The sequence below is a fragment of the Embiotoca jacksoni genome, unplaced genomic scaffold (genome assembly GCF_022577435.1).
Source record: "Embiotoca jacksoni isolate LCO1_2020_lvr unplaced genomic scaffold, fEmbJac1.0.p SCAF_40, whole genome shotgun sequence".
Classification (NCBI taxonomy): Eukaryota; Metazoa; Chordata; class Actinopteri; family Embiotocidae; genus Embiotoca; species Embiotoca jacksoni.
In genome coordinates this window covers 2,500,001-2,520,000 of record NW_027185393.1, presented here as the reverse complement: position 1 = coordinate 2,520,000, position 20,000 = coordinate 2,500,001, and the positions used below count along the sequence as shown (strand labels likewise).

The 20,000-nt window shown below is 40.2% G+C and overlaps 1 protein-coding gene across 1 annotated transcript in view; it reads left to right on the top strand.

The window, feature by feature from the left end:
- The window catches only part of rbfox3a (RNA binding fox-1 homolog 3a), a 139,089-nt gene that overhangs the window by 95,327 nt on the left and 23,762 nt on the right, over positions 1-20,000 (top strand). The window contains exons 4-6 of the mRNA XM_069168587.1: positions 11,890-11,944; positions 18,262-18,354; positions 19,420-19,480. Coding sequence (XP_069024688.1) covers positions 11,890-11,944; positions 18,262-18,354; positions 19,420-19,480 — 209 coding nt within the window. The remainder of the gene's footprint in view (positions 1-11,889; positions 11,945-18,261; positions 18,355-19,419; positions 19,481-20,000) is intronic.

Genomic DNA, 20,000 nt, shown 5'->3' with positions numbered 1-20,000 from the left:
CCTCCTCACCACTCCTCCTCCTTGGATTGGTCTCCCTGAGACGTCTCTCTGTTCCCCAGAAATGTTTCACAAACTTTGATGTTCGCTCTGATCAAGTTTCAGGTGTTTTAATCATCTCAGACGCACCACAACGCTGCTCACAAAAACCTGGAACTCAGGAAGCGATGATGATCAAGTGATGAAATCATCAGGGCTTTATGTTCCTGCTGCTCCACACGTCACCTGTAGACCTGTAGTCTCTGAACTTATTGATCACATCAAGTCAGATCGGTTTCTGTTTCAGTGTTGAAGGTTTTAGAAAAGTGTCCGAACCTCCTTCAGAGCGGCGCGGTAGTTTGGACCCTGGTGTTTGGTGGGTTCCTGCTGGCGGAGGATCCAGCAGGTTGACGGCTCCGCCCCCTGTTGGGGGTTGAGCTGCAGGCGTTGATGGAGGAGGAGGAGGAAAAGGAGGAGGAGGAGCAGGAGGGGGGAGGAGGAGGAGGAGGAGGAGGTCAGTGGTGCTCTGTCTCCAATCACCGACCTGCTCGGCACAACGCAAACAAAAGCAATACAGCAACATCTGTAATAGGAAAGAAATAAAGAGCTGAAACCGGCTTCTGAAGAAGATCAATCAGAGGTGATGCAGCCACAGCTGGAGGTGTGTCTGTGGGAAGTACACAATAATACACAGGAATACACAGGAATACACAGGAATACACAGGAATACACAGGAATACTCCCTGAAACCTTCAGCAGCTCCGTCAGGACGTAGCGCTGTGGACGGCTGCAGCAGGAGGGTTCATTACCCGGTTTTATTCCAGTTTAATTCATAATTATAAAACCACATTTGGAGGGACATGACTCGGAGAGTTTTAATGGTCCGATGATAATTGTCATTCACAGCAGCACTGATTCAGTTCTGTCGTTCTACAATCTGTAATGGAGGACGAACCCTCCAATCACTCCCCGGGACTGAAAACTGCTCATTTACCTGCGCAGCCAGAGTTCTTTGTATTTCTACATCCCTCAAACAGCAGGAGAACATCTCCGTCTGACCACGTCAGCAGCTGACGCTTTGTTTTAGCGTATTGTGGGTTTTGTAATTATTTCTGATGCATGGATCCAAAATGTGTGCCGGTGGATCCCGCTGGGCTGCACTCACAGAAGGAACCTGTTCATTTAGTCCCACGCTGGGGAACCGGACCAGCTGATGCAGGACTGCTGCTCCCCCGAGCATCAGCTGTGTTTAATTAATAAGCAGGCACTTAGTGAGTCAGCCGCAAGAGGGTCCTTACTGTCACAGTCCCAGAGGTGGGTGTCCTAAATGAGTCATTAGATACTCAGCACACACACACACACACACACACACACACACACACACACACACACACACACAGACAGACAGCTCAGCTCAGCTACTGTACCCCAGGATGGTGTGTGTGTGTGTGTGTGTGTGTGTGTGTGTGTGTGTGTGTGTGTGTGTGTGTGTGTGTGTGTGTGTGTGTGTGTGTGTGTGTGTCTGCGGGGAGCACCGGGGTTGTGTTGTGTGTTAATGGTCTTTTAATGACACCTCCTCGTGTCTAATCACCTGTTCTGAAGGCTTCCAGTGTTCCCAGCGAGGGAATTCTTTTCAATGTCTCGGTTCACGGCTGCACTCTCGTTGGCCTCCTGATTACTGCATGCATCCTCCTCCTCCTCCTCCTCCTCCTCCTCCTTCTTCTCCTCCTCCTCCTCTTCCTCCTTCTCCTCCTCCTGCTCCTCCTCCTCCTTCTCCTCCTCCTTCTCCTCCTCCTGCTCCTCCTCCTCCTTCTCCTCCTCCTCCTCCTCCTCTTCCTCCTCCTCCTCTTCCTCCTCCTCTCTGCCTCTGAGGAAGCCAGGTGTAATTATAATCTACAAATCTGCTAGTTTTCATCAACTCATCAGCGACGGAGCCGTTTGCGCTGAGCGGGTCGTTAGAGAGCCGAGCTCGGCCTCCGGGTCCCACGGCGTGTTTGTGTTGATTAACACAATTAGAGGGATGAGAATAGGGATTATAATATTATTATTATAGTTGTGACATATTGTATTTTTACAGCTCTAACCTCAGGAGATTCATCAGGGAGACAAACAGTCATCAGAGTCAAACAGAGGAAGGGTTCCTGCTCACCTGGAGTCGGCTTTCATGTTCCAGACTCCTGTTTGTCTCTCTGCTCATATATTTTCCATAAATATGTCTTATAAATAAACACTTTAGTTGTGTTGAGGATGTGAGCAGCAGGAGGTGAATTTTTTTAAAACAGGCTTTTCAAAACAATTATTTACAACGTAAAAACATAAGTCTGGGGCCCATAAAACTCTGAGCACTGACCAAACCCATGAAACACAAATGGGGATCTTTTAAAATCTCTCATCAGACTATTTTTGTACAAACAGGTAACAAAGACAAAAACGGAAAAAGTAACTAAAATAAACAAACAGGACAATTAGTGTATAAGACTCTTTTCATTTCCAACTTCCCTAAAAATTTACCAAAATGTATGTATATAAAACTAACATACTCTAAATAAATAGACCTCCATCTTAATACTGTTGATACAACTAAGTCAGAGTTGTTCATTCTAATAAGCACAGACTCACACCACAGTGTGACTTTGAGGCTTATTAGAGTCTAAAGCAGCCAACTGTCCCACGCTGGGTCTGAGGCTGAGTTACACGTCTGTCCTCCCTGGAAACAAAAACAGCTCTAATTTGGACTAAAGGAGACAATGAGCGGCTCAGACTAAAACCTGGGACACAGACGAGTAGAAGAAAAAGAGAAACAGCAGTGATTGGTGGAAAGGACCTCTGCTAGAGACCGAGTTTAAAACCAACCCTTGTCAGAGGGAGGACCTCCATGTGTACATAATTTAAAGAAAAGTAAGTTCCTTACAGCTTGAAGTAAATACAACGAGACTCCCGTCACAGTTTAATGTAGACATACATGATGTGAGTTAACGGTAGCAACGCTACAGCAGTTTGTCTGGAAACCTCCATCTCCTCATGTCCCACATGCACCGATGATAAAACCACTTCAACAACCAAGAAAGGAAAATATCATCTTTTGTTGAATTGCGTCACAAAATGCAGAGAAAGCGTGACTTTGTGTGTTCACACAACGAACGGCAGAAAGCCGAGGAACAAACGTCACGCTTCACGCTGCATCACCTCCTGCTTTCTTATTCATCAGCTCATTGATCAACGCTATTGTATTTGTGCTATCCAGGGCTGTATCAGTGTGTGTGTGTGTGTGTGTGTGTGTGTGTGTGTGTGTGTGTGTGATGTGTGTGTGTGATGTGTGTGTGTGTGTGTGTGTGTGTGTGATGTGTGTGTGTGATGTGTGTGTGTGTGTGTGTGTGTGTGTGATGTGTTGGCCTCCCTTACCGCTGGCATGGCTGACAGGGTAATTAGTTCTAATGAAATAACGCAGCCATTGTGGACAACAATTAAGGGTAGCTTTCATCCCGCTCATTAGGCTGAGTGGAGGAGCACCCCGGTCTTAATGATTTGATGTGAAGGACACACCCTCCGCCTGAACAAACTCTGACACACAAACACACAAACACAGGTGCAGATATGGTCACAGTACAAACAGGAAATTCAATGAGTGTCGGTATTTTTTCCTAACAAATAATGCAACAAGGTTTAAGATATCAGTTTAAAAATTCAGTGTTGATGTTGACAGAGTTTTAGAAATTCAATTGATGGCTCTACAGAGAATCTCACCTCCATGAGCAAACTGTTTTTTTGTTTTTTTTATGAACATAATTCAGATTTTGTGATTCAGTCTGTCTTTTAACACAGCATTACAGAGTTAGTAATACATTATTGAGAACTTGAATTCACTTTGATCACTACAGGTCACTGTTCTCTCTCAGCAGAAAGAAAGTCACGTATGTTTAGAAAACCTCCATCCAATACATTGTCTATATGCAACTAATTTACAACAGCAAATATTTTCACCAACAATCTGCCACAATATTGTAACTTTTTTATGACTTTTACGGTTACAGTATTCACTCAAACTTAAACATGAAACTGTTTCATGCTCAGGTTTACACACTCACTAACAAGTGTTGGTCAGTACTCAAACCACTTCTTAAAACTTGTCATACTGTTGGTCTCGATTTCTTTGGTCCTTGTTTTCGTTCCTGGCACAACACAGATCCGGTTGCATCGGCATCTTGGTGCAGAGCAAGGGGCCTTTTTCTGCGCTTGTGCTGATTTGCAGTTTTCCCATTGCACCGAGATGGGCAGAACGCTGCAACTGAGGGGAAGTGGTGCACCACATCACTTTATTGATTAACACACCGATTCACTTTATTTATTAACACACCACATCACTTTATTTATTAACAACACAACATCAGTATATTTATTAACACACAACATCACTTTATTTATTAACACACCACATCACTTTATTTATTAACACACAACATCACTTTATTTATTAACACACAACATCACTTTATTTATTAACACGCAGCATCACTTTATTTATTAAACAGTCCCTCCAGGAAATGTATTTATCAACACTCAACATCAGTTTATTTCTTAACGTACATCAGTTTATTTATTAACACCACCACATCACTTTATTTATTAATATCACAACATCACTTTATTTATTAACAACACAACATCACTTTATTCATTAACACACAACATCACTTTATTTATTAACAACACAACATCACTTTATTTATTAACACACATCACTTTATTTATTAACACACCACATCACTTTATTTATTAACACCACAACATCACTTTATTCATTAACACACAACATCACTTTATTTATTAACAACACAACATCACTTTATTTATTAACACACCACATCACTTTATTTATTAACACACCACATCACTTTATTTATTAACACACCACATCACTTTATTTATTAACACCACAACATCACTTTATTCATTAACACACAACATCACTTTATTTATTAACAACACAACATCACTTTATTTATTAACAACACAACATCACTTTATTCATTAACACACAACATCACTTTATTCATTAACACACAACATCACTTTATGTATTAACACACAACATCACTTTATTTATTAACACACCACATCACTTTATTTATTAACAACACAACATCACTTTATTCATTAACACACAACATCACTTTATGTATTGACACACAACATCACTTTATTCATTAACACACAACATCACTTTATTTATTAACAACACAACATCACTTTATTTATTAACAACACAACATCACTTTATTCATTAACACACAACATCACTTTATGTATTGACACACAACATCACTTTATTTATTAACACACCACATCACTTTATTTATTAACACACATCACTTTATTTATTAACACACAACATCACTTTATTTATTAACACACCACATCACTTTATTTATCAACACACTTCACTTTATTTATTAACACACAACATCACTTTATGTATTGACACACAACATCACTTTATTCATTAACACACAACATCACTTTATTTATTAACAACACAACATCACTTTATTTATTAACACACCACATCACTTTATTTATTAACACACCACATCACTTTATTTATTAACACACCACATCACTTTATTTATTAACACCACAACATCACTTTATTTATTAACACACAACATCACTTTATTTATTAACACACATCACTTTATTTATTAACACACAACATCACTTTATTTATTAACACACCACATCACTTTATTTATTAACACCACAACATCACTTTATTTATTAACACACAACATCACTTTATTTATTAACACACATCACTTTATTTATTAACACACAACATCACTTTATTTATTAACACACCACATCACTTTATTTATCAACACACTTCACTTTATTTATTAACACACAACATCACTTTATTTATTAACACACAACATCACTATTTATTAACACACAGCATCACTTTATTTATTAAACAGTCCCTCCAGGAAATGTATTTATCAACACTCAACATCAGTTTATTTCTTAACGTACATCAGTTTATTTATTAACACCACCACATCACTTTATTTATTAATATCACAACATCACTTTATTTATTAACACCACCACATCACTTTATTTATTAACACCACCACATCACTTTATTTATTAATATCACAACATCACTTTATTTATTAACAACACAACATCACTTTATTCATTAACACACAACATCACTTTATTTATTAACAACACAACATCACTTTATTTATTAACAACACAACATCACTTTATTCATTAACACACAACATCACTTTATGTATTAACACACAACATCACTTTATGTATTGACACACAACATCACTTTATTTATTAACACACCACATCACTTTATTTATTAACACACATCACTTTATTTATTAACACACAACATCACTTTATTTATTAACACACCACATCACTTTATTTATCAACACACTTCACTTTATTTATTAACACACAACATCACTTTATGTATTGACACACAACATCACTTTATTTATTAACACACAACATCACTTTATTTATTAACAACACAACATCACTTTATTTATTAACACACCACATCACTTTATTTATTAACACACCACATCACTTTATTTATTAACACACAACATCACTTTATTTATTAACAACACAACATCACTTTATTTATTAACACACCACATCACTTTATTTATTAACACCACAACATCACTTTATTTATTAACACACAACATCACTTTATTTATTAACACACATCACTTTATTTATTAATACACAACATCACTTTATTTATTAACACACCACATCACTTTATTTATTAACACCACAACATCACTTTATTTATTAACACACAACATCACTTTATTTATTAACACACATCACTTTATTTATTAACACACAACATCACTTTATTTATTAACACACCACATCACTTTATTTATCAACACACTTCACTTTATTTATTAACACACAACATCACTTTATTTATTAACACACAACATCACTATTTATTAACACACAACATCACTTTATTTATTAACACACAGCATCACTTTATTTATTAAACAGTCCCTCCAGGAAATGTATTTATCAACACTCAACATCAGTTTATTTCTTAACGTACATCAGTTTATTTATTAACACCACCACATCACTTTATTTATTAATATCACAACATCACTTTATTTATTAACACCACCACATCACTTTATTTATTAACACCACCACATCACTTTATTTATTAATATCACAACATCACTTTATTTATTAACAACACAACATCACTTTATTCATTAACACACAACATCACTTTATGTATTAACACACAACATCACTTTATGTATTGACACACAACATCACTTTATTTATTAACACACCACATCACTTTATTTATTAACACACATCACTTTATTTATTAACACACAACATCACTTTATTTATTAACACACCACATCACTTTATTTATCAACACACTTCACTTTATTTATTAACACACAACATCACTTTATGTATTGACACACAACATCACTTTATTTATTAACACACAACATCACTTTATTTATTAACAACACAACATCACTTTATTTATTAACACACCACATCACTTTATTTATTAACACACCACATCACTTTATTTATTAACACACCACATCACTTTATTTATTAACACCACAACATCACTTTATTTATTAACACACAACATCACTTTATTTATTAACACACATCACTTTATTTATTAACACACAACATCACTTTATTTATTAACACACCACATCACTTTATTTATTAACACCACAACATCACTTTATTTATTAACACACAACATCACTTTATTTATTAACACACATCACTTTATTTATTAACACACAACATCACTTTATTTATTAACACACCACATCACTTTATTTATCAACACACTTCACTTTATTTATTAACACACAACATCACTTTATTTATTAACACACAACATCACTATTTATTAACACACAACATCACTTTATTTATTAACACACAGCATCACTTTATTTATTAAACAGTCCCTCCAGGAAATGTATTTATCAACACTCAACATCAGTTTATTTCTTAACGTACATCAGTTTATTTATTAACACCACCACATCACTTTATTTATTAATATCACAACATCACTTTATTTATTAACACCACCACATCACTTTATTTATTAACACCACCACATCACTTTATTTATTAATATCACAACATCACTTTATTTATTAACAACACAACATCACTGTATTCATTAACACACAACATCACTTTATTTATTAACAACACAACATCACTTTATTTATTAACAACACAACATCACTTTATTCATTAACACACAACATCACTTTATGTATTAACACACAACATCACTTTATGTATTGACACACAACATCACTTTATTTATTAACACACAACATCACTTTATTTATTAACACACCACATCACTTTATTTATCAACACACTTCACTTTATTTATTAACACACAACATCACTTTATGTATTGACACACAACATCACTTTATTTATTAACACACAACATCACTTTATTTATTAACAACACAACATCACTTTATTTATTAACACACCACATCACTTTATTTATTAACACACCACATCACTTTATTTATTAACACACCACATCACTTTATTTATTAACACCACAACATCACTTTATTTATTAACACACAACATCACTTTATTTATTAACACCACAACATCACTTTATTTATTAACACACAACATCACTTTATTTATTAACAACACAACATCACTTTATTTATTAACACACATCACTTTATTTATTAACACACAACATCACTTTATTTATTAACACACCACATCACTTTATTTATCAACACACTTCACTTTATTTATTAACACACAACATCACTTTATTTATTAACACACAACATCACTTTATTTATTAAACAGTCCCTCCAGGAAATGTATTTATCAACACTCAACATCAGTTTATTTCTTAACGTACATCAGTTTATTTATTAACACCACCACATCACTTTATTTATTAACACCACCACATCACTTTATTTATTAACACCACCACATCACTTTATTTATTAACACGCAACATCACTTTATGTATTCACACACAACATCACTTTATTTATTCATTTTTTTTGAGACGGTTGTTTAGATGTTGCCGTGATGACACCACACACTTCAATTGTAAAGAGAGCACCAGACTGAGCTGGTTCTAACATTATCTACATAAACACAAACAGGAACATACAGAAAAGAAACAATCAAATCTTCCAATCGTCACACTCAATTTAATCATTATGTCATTTAATGAAATATTATCAGCAATCTTTGTGAAGATTTCACCTTTTTTTAGGGCACCGTCTGTGACTTTGATCGTTCAGTGTGTTTATATATTCAGCTTAAACACAACATAAATGTATAATATGTATGCAAATCATGTATATGATCCGACATGCATTTTGCTGGTGGCCCTGCTTCATCTGCAAGGCTGGTGCTGGCGCTGTGACCTTGCCTTTGCTCCGCTGCCTGCTCCATGTTTATTTATTTATTGAAATAAACTACTTGATTCAAGGTCTAGTTATAGGGAGCACAAGGCTGAATATTACCATACTCCGTGGCAAGGTTAGTGCTGCTTTACTTCACTCCGCCATGAGTTCATCTCAGCTGCTCCTACAGACAGGCTCAACTCAGATTCCTCTCATCTGTTTTTAATGCTGATATGTTTGTAAACTGAGACTGAATATGGTTTATTTTTTTCTCTTCTGTTAAACAAACACAAAAATCTTCATTGCTACAACTCAGAAACAAAAAAAGACAAAAATCTAAAAGCTCAGGTCATCAAATGATCTCAGCAGCTCCTCCGTCTGACTGACAGACTGAAATGTGCGAGTGACACTGGAAACTAAAGACGAACGAGGACGAAACATCACTTTGACCCGAAATGTGCACAAATATATTTAAGTGAGAGCTTGCGATGAAAATATTTTGAAATAATATTGTAGCTTAATTAAAGGACCAGTGTGCAGGATTTAGGAACATCTCGTGGTGAGGTTGCAGATTGCAGCTAGCTGCACACCCCTGAGGTCACCCTCCTTTTCCAAGCGGGGCTGTGAAAAACATGTAAGGGTATCTTCTCGATCCAGAGTTTGGTTTGTCCCCTCTGGGCTCCTGTAGAATCATGGCGGTGCAACATGAAGAGGAGACTCTCCCTCTGTAGATATGATGGGTTCATTTTAAAGTAAAGGGAACACAACCATTCTTGGTTTGAGAGAATTATTAACGAGCACCAACGGGGACCAATCGGGAAACCCTTGTTAAGCTGCTGGTGTTCATTAAAACAATTTTAAAATATTCTGTACTGAGGAAACAATTCTTTGGTGGACCGGTAGGTCGCTGCAGCGTTGGCAGAGTGTCGGCAGGTTCATGCTGATTGGTGAAAATGAACCCGAGATCTGCGCCCAGTAGGAAGGAACGACTGCAAACATAGATTCGTCCGAGTCCATGACAAAGCAGCACTCGATGGAAATTTCTTTTAAATAATGTATTTAACTCACATAATAAATTTGTATACATAAGGAACAAAAGGTTGCTTAAAGTGCCTATTTTGACCCAAACCATGATCTTTTCTGAACCCTCACCACGTGGTTCACATGAATGCTTCAGCTCTGAGCAGTTTGATTCTCAGGCAAACCTTTGTAGCATGTCTCTATTTACCAAAGACAAACACAAATCTTAAAAACATCCTGTACATGCGTGAGATCACAGCGCCAAGTGACACTGGAAAGAATTAAAAGGTACAACAACTGGTACAGCATACAAACAAAGGGCACGTCTGCTCTGCCCGGCTTCTCCAATGGAGTTCACTCTGCCTCCAGACAATAACTTAGGTTGTCTAATATATAGATATAAGAGTGAAAGAAAGCATATACTTTACAGGTGTTATTTACTTGTATTCTCATATCTCTGTTGTACATTGAAGCCCATTAAAAAGTCCAAAACGGAGTCTGCTGGACTGTTTACCATGTTTAAAGCCATAAAGCCAGATCTTATCCTATTTACAACATTCCTACATGACAGCCACAGATTCACCACCAACATAAGTGTGCTGGAATATGTGCACTCAATCAGCTGTAATCATCCAATTAAAATGAGGCATGGAGCCAATCAGAAGCATTAAGAGTCCGATCAAACAGAACCTATATGAGCATGGTTAGACTGGTGAGCTTCAGCAGGTAATGACGATGATGGTCTGCATCCTGAGCACATAAACAAATGTATGTTTTACCATTAGCCTTGATAGGCTCTTCCATCACCCCCCACTCCCTCCTCCCCACCCTCAAACACAAGACATTTCCTGTTTTAACGCAGACGGCTGAAAACACGAAGCTCCCTTTTTTTTTTCTCCGAGAGGAGAGTAAAAGCAGGATGATGGGCATCATTAAGATCAGCGGTGCGTGCAGAGGCATTGCTGTTATAACGTCCACATCCACCACTGTAATGTTCATTAACACCGCATAGCCCCAGCACACACACACACACACACACACACACACACACACACACACACACACACACACACACACACACACACACACATCTTTATTACCACGACAGAGCAAACACAGCATTAAACAGCATAAAGAGTAAATGGATATTTTATTAATCTCATTGTCGGGTGCAGAGGAGTTAGTTAATTCGAAGCATTGACTGCTTGACCTTTTAAGTAATGAGGGAGGGAGGAGGGGGAGCAGTGTGCTGTTTTTGAAGTTGAGGTTTACTGTTTTTTTATTCATATTATTTTATTTGAGAGCTGCAGAGAAGTGTTCAGGTTGGTATATTCTAATGATGTCCTCTCTCCTTCTCTTCATCCCCTGCCCTCCTCTTCTCCTGTCTTCCACAGCAATTTGGCAAGATTTTAGACGTGGAGATTATTTTTAACGAGCGAGGCTCCAAGGTAAGAGCACCGCAACCACGGACATGTCTCACACACACAGATGTCTTCTCCAGCTGACTGCATTTGTCCCCTGCCCTCCTCTCACTGTCTTCACTGCTCTCCTTCCCACTGTCTGATAGTAATTACGCTCTTATCAGCGATACTTGCCTCCAGGCAGCTTTTACACCTTACTGGCCTGCCATACGTTGTGACATACAATGAATCCCTCCCACTTATCTTCACGCTGACATCAGGATCTTTTCTGGTTAGTTTCCCGGCCTGTAGTGTCAGGAAGTAAGACTGAACTCTATGCTGATGTACTTCACCCAGTTGTAATCATTAACAGGGTCACAGGGGGCGGAGCCTATCGCTGCTGACACCTGGACCGGTTGCCAATCCACCACAGGACCAACACAGAAAGACAGACAACTATACACACCTACGGGCAATTTATAATTACCCATTAATCAAAAATGTTATTAAACCTAATTATAAACCTAATAAAACATCTTAAATGGGAAGAAAATAACATAAAATCAGCAATTGCATATTGAAGTATGCCCCTCTCACCCTAAACCAGTACTATTAATTATGAAACATGTATGTATGTATGGAGAAATATCTTAAACATGTGACATGATTTTTGATTTTTGGGGGAGGTAAAACTGTCTACTACTGCTGGAGTTTTTTTAAACCTTTATCTGGGGATGAAGAGAAAGAGACTTTTATTTCAAAATTCTCCCAAGTGTCTCTGATTCACAGAGCTCAGAGTTATTCCTTTTGGCCCTCCAGTTTCAGCTGCTGTTACTGACTAAATGTTGGGATATTTTTAAGGGGAAAATTTTAAAATAGCTTAAAGCCAAAGGGATTAAGTTGTTACCAGCTAACACATCACTGTTGACCTCATTGGTGTAACTCAGCTAATAAATAACTCGTTTGAAAATCTAGTTAACACATGATGCAACCTAAACCTGGTACTTTCTTCAACTGAAGTTTGATGAACAGAATCAGATGTCTTGGTGCATCAAACTGTTTGATTGACAGGTGATCTCTCTCACAAACACCAAGAAAAAGACAAATAATTAATTATACTTAAAATATGACATTTTCTTTACACTCCTTCACTCTGTGTTACAATTAAGTGTCAATTTAGAGGAAAACTAGAATTCCCGCTTTGTATTATTTTATGCCCAGCAAAAGGCAAGTGAATCCTGCATGTGTTTAGGAGATGATGGTGATAAAATATTATCTGCTGAAACAATTACAATTTCCTGCTGGATTTATTATTCAAGGCCCGGTGGAAATATTGTTCTAGTACTATATCACTGAAAAAAAAACACCTAGTGGAATGTCTGATAACTAATTATGTTACCATGGCAACAGATCAGTAACATAATTGAATGTAAAAATATGATTTCAGAGAGGCAGAGTCTCTCAGCAGTGAAGATGGGGAGAGGTTCACCACTCTGAAAGACCACGGGGGAAAATAGTGCAACAATCTAAGAATAATGTTCCTCAACATAAAACTACAAAGAATTAGTGGATTTCATCGTCTACGGTTCATAATATCATTAAAAGATTCAGAGAATCTGGAGAAATCTCTGAACACAAGGGACAAGGCTGGAAACCAATATTGGATGGTGGTGATCTTCGGGCCTTCAGGCAGCACTGCATTAAAAACACACTATTCTGGAGTGGAAATCACTGCATGGGCTCAGGAACACTTGTGAAAACCATCGTCTGTGAACACAGTTCATCGCTGCGTCCACAAATGCAGGTTAAAACTCTCCAAAGAAACCAGATAGAAACACTCCACACAAAGGAAGCCGCGAACTGTTGAGCTGCTGAAATCCTATATTAGGCAAGAATGGGACAACATTTCACTTTCAAAACTCCAGCAAATGGTGTCCTCAGTTCCCAAACGTTTGTTGTGTTGTTAAAAGAACAGGTGATGGAACACAGTGGTAAACATGACCCTGCCCCAACTCTGACACTAAATATGGGTGAGATTGAAATGAGATGGAAATATGGGTTTACATAATTTGAATTATAATTATAATTGCATTTTGTTTTTATTTACATTTTACACAGCGTATTTTTGGGAACGAGCATGTAGGATATGGAAACAATATCTGGCATCCTGGTAATACAGAAACGTGGTGTATATATCTTACAGTGTCACTGATTTAGTCATTTTTTTTAACAAATGCAATCCACTTAATTACCAAAAATAACAAAGCAAAAACATATACGAAATTGCTTCTAATTTATTAAAAATCAAAACCTGAGATCAGTCATTGACAAAAAGTGATCAGACCCTTCAGACTTTGTAAAAGCTGCTTTGGCAGCCGTTGAAGCTCCGACTCTTCTCGGATAAGGCTCTTCATCCTCTCAAGCTTCATCCGAGGAGATGGGAAGCTTCTTCTAGCGTCTCCACGGATGTTCAGTAGACTTGCTCGGACTCAAGTCCATGCTGAGACTCGTCTCAAAGCCACTCAAGTTTTATCTGAGTGTTATCTGAAGGACATCAGGCCTGCTTGAGTTTCTAGAAGACGTTTGTCATCTTAACGTCTTCTTCAGTTGTAACTGACCATTTGGGAGTCACAGGTTTTTAATCTGGTGTGGGATTGGTAACAGTTTATTGAGGCCACGTGAGTTATTAGGGTCGTATAAGGTAAAGTTTGAAAGGCTGTGAAGCTGCCTGGGGGGGGATCTCAGGACTACACTGTACGAAGCAGATATGTGGTGTCTCAGAGCGCCTCCTCTGTTTAGAGATGGTTGTTACAGTTTGATGTCCAGCTGGAGATTTGTTCTTCCTCTGGTGTTCACAGTGATTGTAGTTCTGCACAGACAGTTCAGATCAGAAAATATTTTTCTTCGTGCTCTCAGAGTCATTTAAATTAGACAAACTACAGACAGGCTGTCATGATTTTTACTCCGATATGTCTCTGTCTTGTTTTCTGTCACTGTGCTCAGAAAGGTTTAGTACCGCTGACCCAGTTCTGTGCCTCCCTACACATGAATCACTGATGACCTCACACAGTTATTTAGATTTCATGGTTTGCTTTTTGTTCTGACATGCGGTGTGAATTATATCTTATAAACACAGCTTTGTGCGTTTCTAAACTTTGTCCAAGCAATTAATATTTTTTACTTTTGTGAAAAACTTTAGAATTAGACTTTTTTTTTAATGTAAAAGAATTATAAAAGTTTCAGTTTGTAATTAGGAATTGTTGAGTTTAGATAGATCAGGAAAAACATATTTTTATAAATGTTAAACAAAACAAAATTTACAACAATAAATTGTGCAAAAAGTTAAGGGGTCTAAGTCCTTTATGAAGCAACTACATTTAATGGGAAAATAGGATATGGAACAAATTCAATTTTGTTGATGAGTTTAAAGGATTTGATGCAGAACCATCATCCCCCACATACTGTAACATAAACCAACCCGGTATCACGGCAAAGCATGAAATAGACACGCCTGTCCACTACAGCAAAATGTGAAATAGCCACGCTTTGTGAAAGTTGCACGTTTTGTTAGCGTCAAACTTACACACCTGTAAATGTCATGTGATGTACGATCATGTGACCAAGATCCCGCAACACACGTTTTAAGACCAAGTACAAAGGTCCTTTTTTGGTGGTATTCAGAGGTAGCAGGGGGGGGCAGAACTTACAGACTGCTATGTGGGACAAAGTTTTGATTCCAGGAGGTTGCAACGGTGTTCTTGAGTTGTTTTATGTTTCCTAACCCCAACCATGTCTTTTTGCTCAAAGCATGCAGCAGTTTTCAACCATGTGCATCCACTACAGGAAAACTGTAATGGACAGGCGTGTCTATTTCCTGCTGTGCCGTGATACTGGGTTGCATAATGTCGATGTGTAGAAGTCACTAGTCTATAAAACACATCAAAAACTGTAAAACTCTTGTTTTATGTTTCCATAGTGAAGAGAGAGTCCTGATTTATACCACAGAAACTGGGGTAACACTGCTGATGTAGAGTAGAGGAGTGTAACACGAAGCCTTGCTGCAGGCAGTGATCAATGAGAGCAGATATTATTTTTCAGTTTTTACTCTCCGCCTGCTTTAACCTTGTTGACAGAGACGACAAGCGAGAAGACACGGCTGTGCGGTGTAAAGGTTAGGAGGCATGTTCCACCGCTGAGAGCTCCGTCTCCAGGCCCAGTCTGAGACACAGACAGGGTCTCATGAGCAAGCTGCGTCCCGGGGCTCAGAGAGTCACGGCTGACTGATGCTGTGGAGATTGTAATTGTGTGACACTTATCTGCTTTCCCACAGGGCCTCTGCACACCAGCAGAGCACCTGCAGCCTTCAGCAAAAACACACACACACACACACACACACACACACACACACACACACACACACACACACACACACATCGTCAACTCCTGTGTGTGTGGACGCGATTGTTCCATCTGCAAATTCAATTAGGCCAGTTGTTAATGTAAATGCATGTTCAGCACACACACATGACAGGGTGGCAATGCAGAGTTCCCGTGTTCCCTGGATCTCCCGTGTTCCCTGGACGTTCCGTGTTCCCTGGATCTCCCGTGTTCCCTGGACGTCCCGTGTTCCTCGATCTCCCGTGTTCCCTTGATCTCCCGTGTTCCCTGGACGTCCCGTGTTCCCTGGACGTCCCGTGTTCCCTGGATCTCCCGTGTTCCCTGGACGTCCTGCGTTCCCTGGATGTTCCGTGTTCCTTTGACATCCCGTGTTCCCTGGACGTCCCGTGTTCCCTGGATCTCCCGTGCTCCCTGGATGTCCCGTGTTCCTCGATCTCCCGTGTTCCATTGATCTCCCGTGTGCCCTGGATCTCCCGTGTTCCCTGGACGTCCCGTGTTCCTCGATCTCCCGTGTTCCCTTGACGTCCCGTGTTCCCTGGATCTCCCGTGTTCCCTGGATCTCCCGTGTTCCCTGGATGTCCCGTGTTCCCTGGATCTCCCGTGTTCCCTGGACGTTCCGTGTTCCCTGGATCTCCCGTGTTCCCTGGACGTCCCGTGTTCCTCGATCTCCCGTGTTCCCTTGATCTCCCGTGTTCCCTGGACATCCCGTGTTCCCTGGACGTCCCGTGTTCCCTGGATCTCCCGTGTTCCCTGGACGTCCTGCGTTCCCTGGATGTTCCGTGTTCCTTTGACATCCCGTGTTCCCTGGACGTCCCGTGTTCCCTGGATCTCCCGTGCTCCCTGGATGTCCCGTGTTCCTCGATCTCCCGTGTTCCATTGATCTCCCGTGTGCCCTGGATCTCCCGTGTTCCCTGGACGTCCCGTGTTCCCTTGACGTCCCGTGTTCCCTGGATCTCCCGTGTTCCCTGGATGTCCCGTGTTCCCTGGATCTCCCGTGTTCCCTGGATGTCCCGTGTTCCCTGGAACTCCCGTGTTCCCTGGACGTCCCGTGTTCCCTGGACGTCCCATGTTCCCTGGAACTCCCGTGTTCCCTGGATGTCCCGTGTTCCCTTGACGTCCCGTGTTCCCTGGATGTTCCGTGTTCCCTTGACGTCCCGTGTTCCCTGGACGTCCTGCGTTCCCTGGATGTTCCATGTTCCTTTGACATCCCGTGTTCCCTGGACGTCCCGTGTTCCCTGGATCTCCCGTGTTCCCTGAATGTCCCGTGTTCCCTGGATGTCCCGTGTTCCTCGATCTCCCGTGTTCCCTTGACGTCCCGTGTTCCCTGGATGTCCCGTGTTCCCTTGATGTCCCGTGTTCCCTGGATCTCCCATGTTCCCTTGACGTCCCGTATTCCCTGGAACTCCCGTGTTCCCTGGACGTCCCGTGTTCCTTTGACATCCCGTGTTCCCTTGACGTCCCGTGTTCCCTGGATCTCCCCTGTTCCCTTGACGTCCCGTGTTCCCTGGACGTCCCGTGTTCCCTGGAACTCCCGTGTTCCCTGGACGTCCCGTGTTCCCTGGATCTCCCGTGTGCCCTTGACGTCCTGTGTTCCCTGGATGTTCCGTGTTCCCTGGATGTCCTGTGTTCCTTGGACGTCCTGTGTTCCCTTGACGTCCTGTGTTCCCTGGATGTTCCGTGTTCCCTTGACGTCCCGTGTTCCCTGGGTGTCCCATGTTCCCTGGATGTCCCGTGTTCCCCGGCTCTCCTCCTGTAACTCGAGCTCTGTCCCCGTGTTTGTCTTTCTGGCTTCTGCTTGTAGATTTAGACCTCGTCCTGACCTGCAGCGCTCTCATCTGTCCTTTGTGTCTCTTTCTTCTCTCTTGTTTTCCCCGTTTGTTTCATCACTCCATTTCTCTCTCGACTACCTCCCTGTGTTGCTTGACCCCCCCCCCCCCCCTCCCCCCTCCTCCCCCGGGCCACTGCAGGGCTTTGGGTTTGTAACATTTGAAACGAGTGCAGATGCTGACCGTGCACGGGAGAAACTAAATGGTACAATCGTAGAGGGACGCAAAATCGAGGTGCCTTCCTTTTCCTGTCTCTCCTCACCTCCTGTCCCCCTCTTCTCCCCCCTCCTCCTGGCTCTTTCTCCCTCTCTCTGCCTGCCTGATGTTCCCTCCCTTCCCTCTCTTCCCCCATCCTTTCCCTCCTCCTCCTCCCTCCCTGCCTGCTGCACCTTGAACGCTGCATGCCGCACCCTGATCCGTAAGTGTGTGTGAGAACGACAGACCTATTCAGCTGTGTTGCCGTATTTTTTGACTCTAATGATGAATCCTACTTTGTTGATCATGGATTTTGTGAGTGTGACAAGTGCATGAGCTCACAATGGTTTTAGATTTGAGCTACAAACTCCCCTGTTTTAGCGAAATCCTTCCAGGTGCTGATCATTAATGATAAGTGAGTGTTGTTTATTGTCCTAAATCCTCAGCAGCTTCTGTTGTCATGTCACCATCCTCTTGTTTTTTACTGGTTTCATTCGTTTCTCATTTTAATCTTGTCATGTAGAAATTAATTTTTGTTTTGTTTTGTTTTGTTTTTTTTATTTTGAAAACTGATTCCCTGGAAAACTAGAAACTTCCCGCACAGCAACCCGTCTCAGCAGTTTCTCATGACTGGGGAGGAAAACGTGGCTGGTTTGCTTTTGCTTTAAACAGAACCCTAACAAGATGAATGATGTTTTGCAGGAAATATAATCTGGCCGGCCTTTAATTTGCAAAGAATATTAAAGCACATTCTATTAAAAATCAGATGTGAGCCCCTTAAATCATTAAGAAATAAAAGAAAATCTATGATGATAAATATCTTTTAAGATCTTATGCTGAAACACTTCAAAATCTTTTTGGAGATTTTGAAAATGCATTCATTGATCCTGTTTTTAAATTTAGTTTTCTTGGACGTTGAATGTATTTCAGCGTCAGATCTTTGACTCGCTGCATGTTCCTCCCTTGCTGAAATGACAGATTACCAGCAGTGCATGGAGAGTGGTTATGATGTGGATTATTCACAGTATGCACACTTTCTGCTTGTTTAGTGTGTTTGGTTTTGTGCACCGGCCCTCGCGCTAACCTCCGGCCGTCTGCTCACAGGTCAACAACGCCACGGCCAGAGTGATGACCAACAAAAAGGTGGCGAACCCTTACACGAATGGTGAGAGGACAGCTTTATTCTCCTCTTCAAAGCTCCTTTCTGTTTCTCCTTTTATTTTTTTCCTCTACAGGTCATTAGTTTCCTGTGTTTTCTCCACTCTCCAGTTTTCTTGCCCATCATTCACTTTCACTGCCTGATTCAGACCTGGCTGCATTACAGAGCAGCAGATCTTATGGGTGTATTTATGAGAAGAAGTAAATCATTATGATGCAATTCTGCCCGCTGATCTTGAATGGAAAAGGAAACCAAACACTCACAAATGGAAACCGGGCAGCAGAGTCTGCCTTCACACAAAAATAGTTCTTCACATTTGATTAATGAAATCAATGTTTGTCAGAGAGGCAGTCAATTTGGTCTGAAATGTCACGCAAATAGCAAAGTTAAATCTTAGTTGTCAGGGAGAGATGTTGAAAGGGTGAAAAGAAAAGGGCGGCAGAGGAAGAGGAAGATTGGAGATGGGATTTAAAGCAGGTGGAGGAGCAGGAGGAGGAGGAGCAGGAGGAGGAGGGTCTGGGAGATG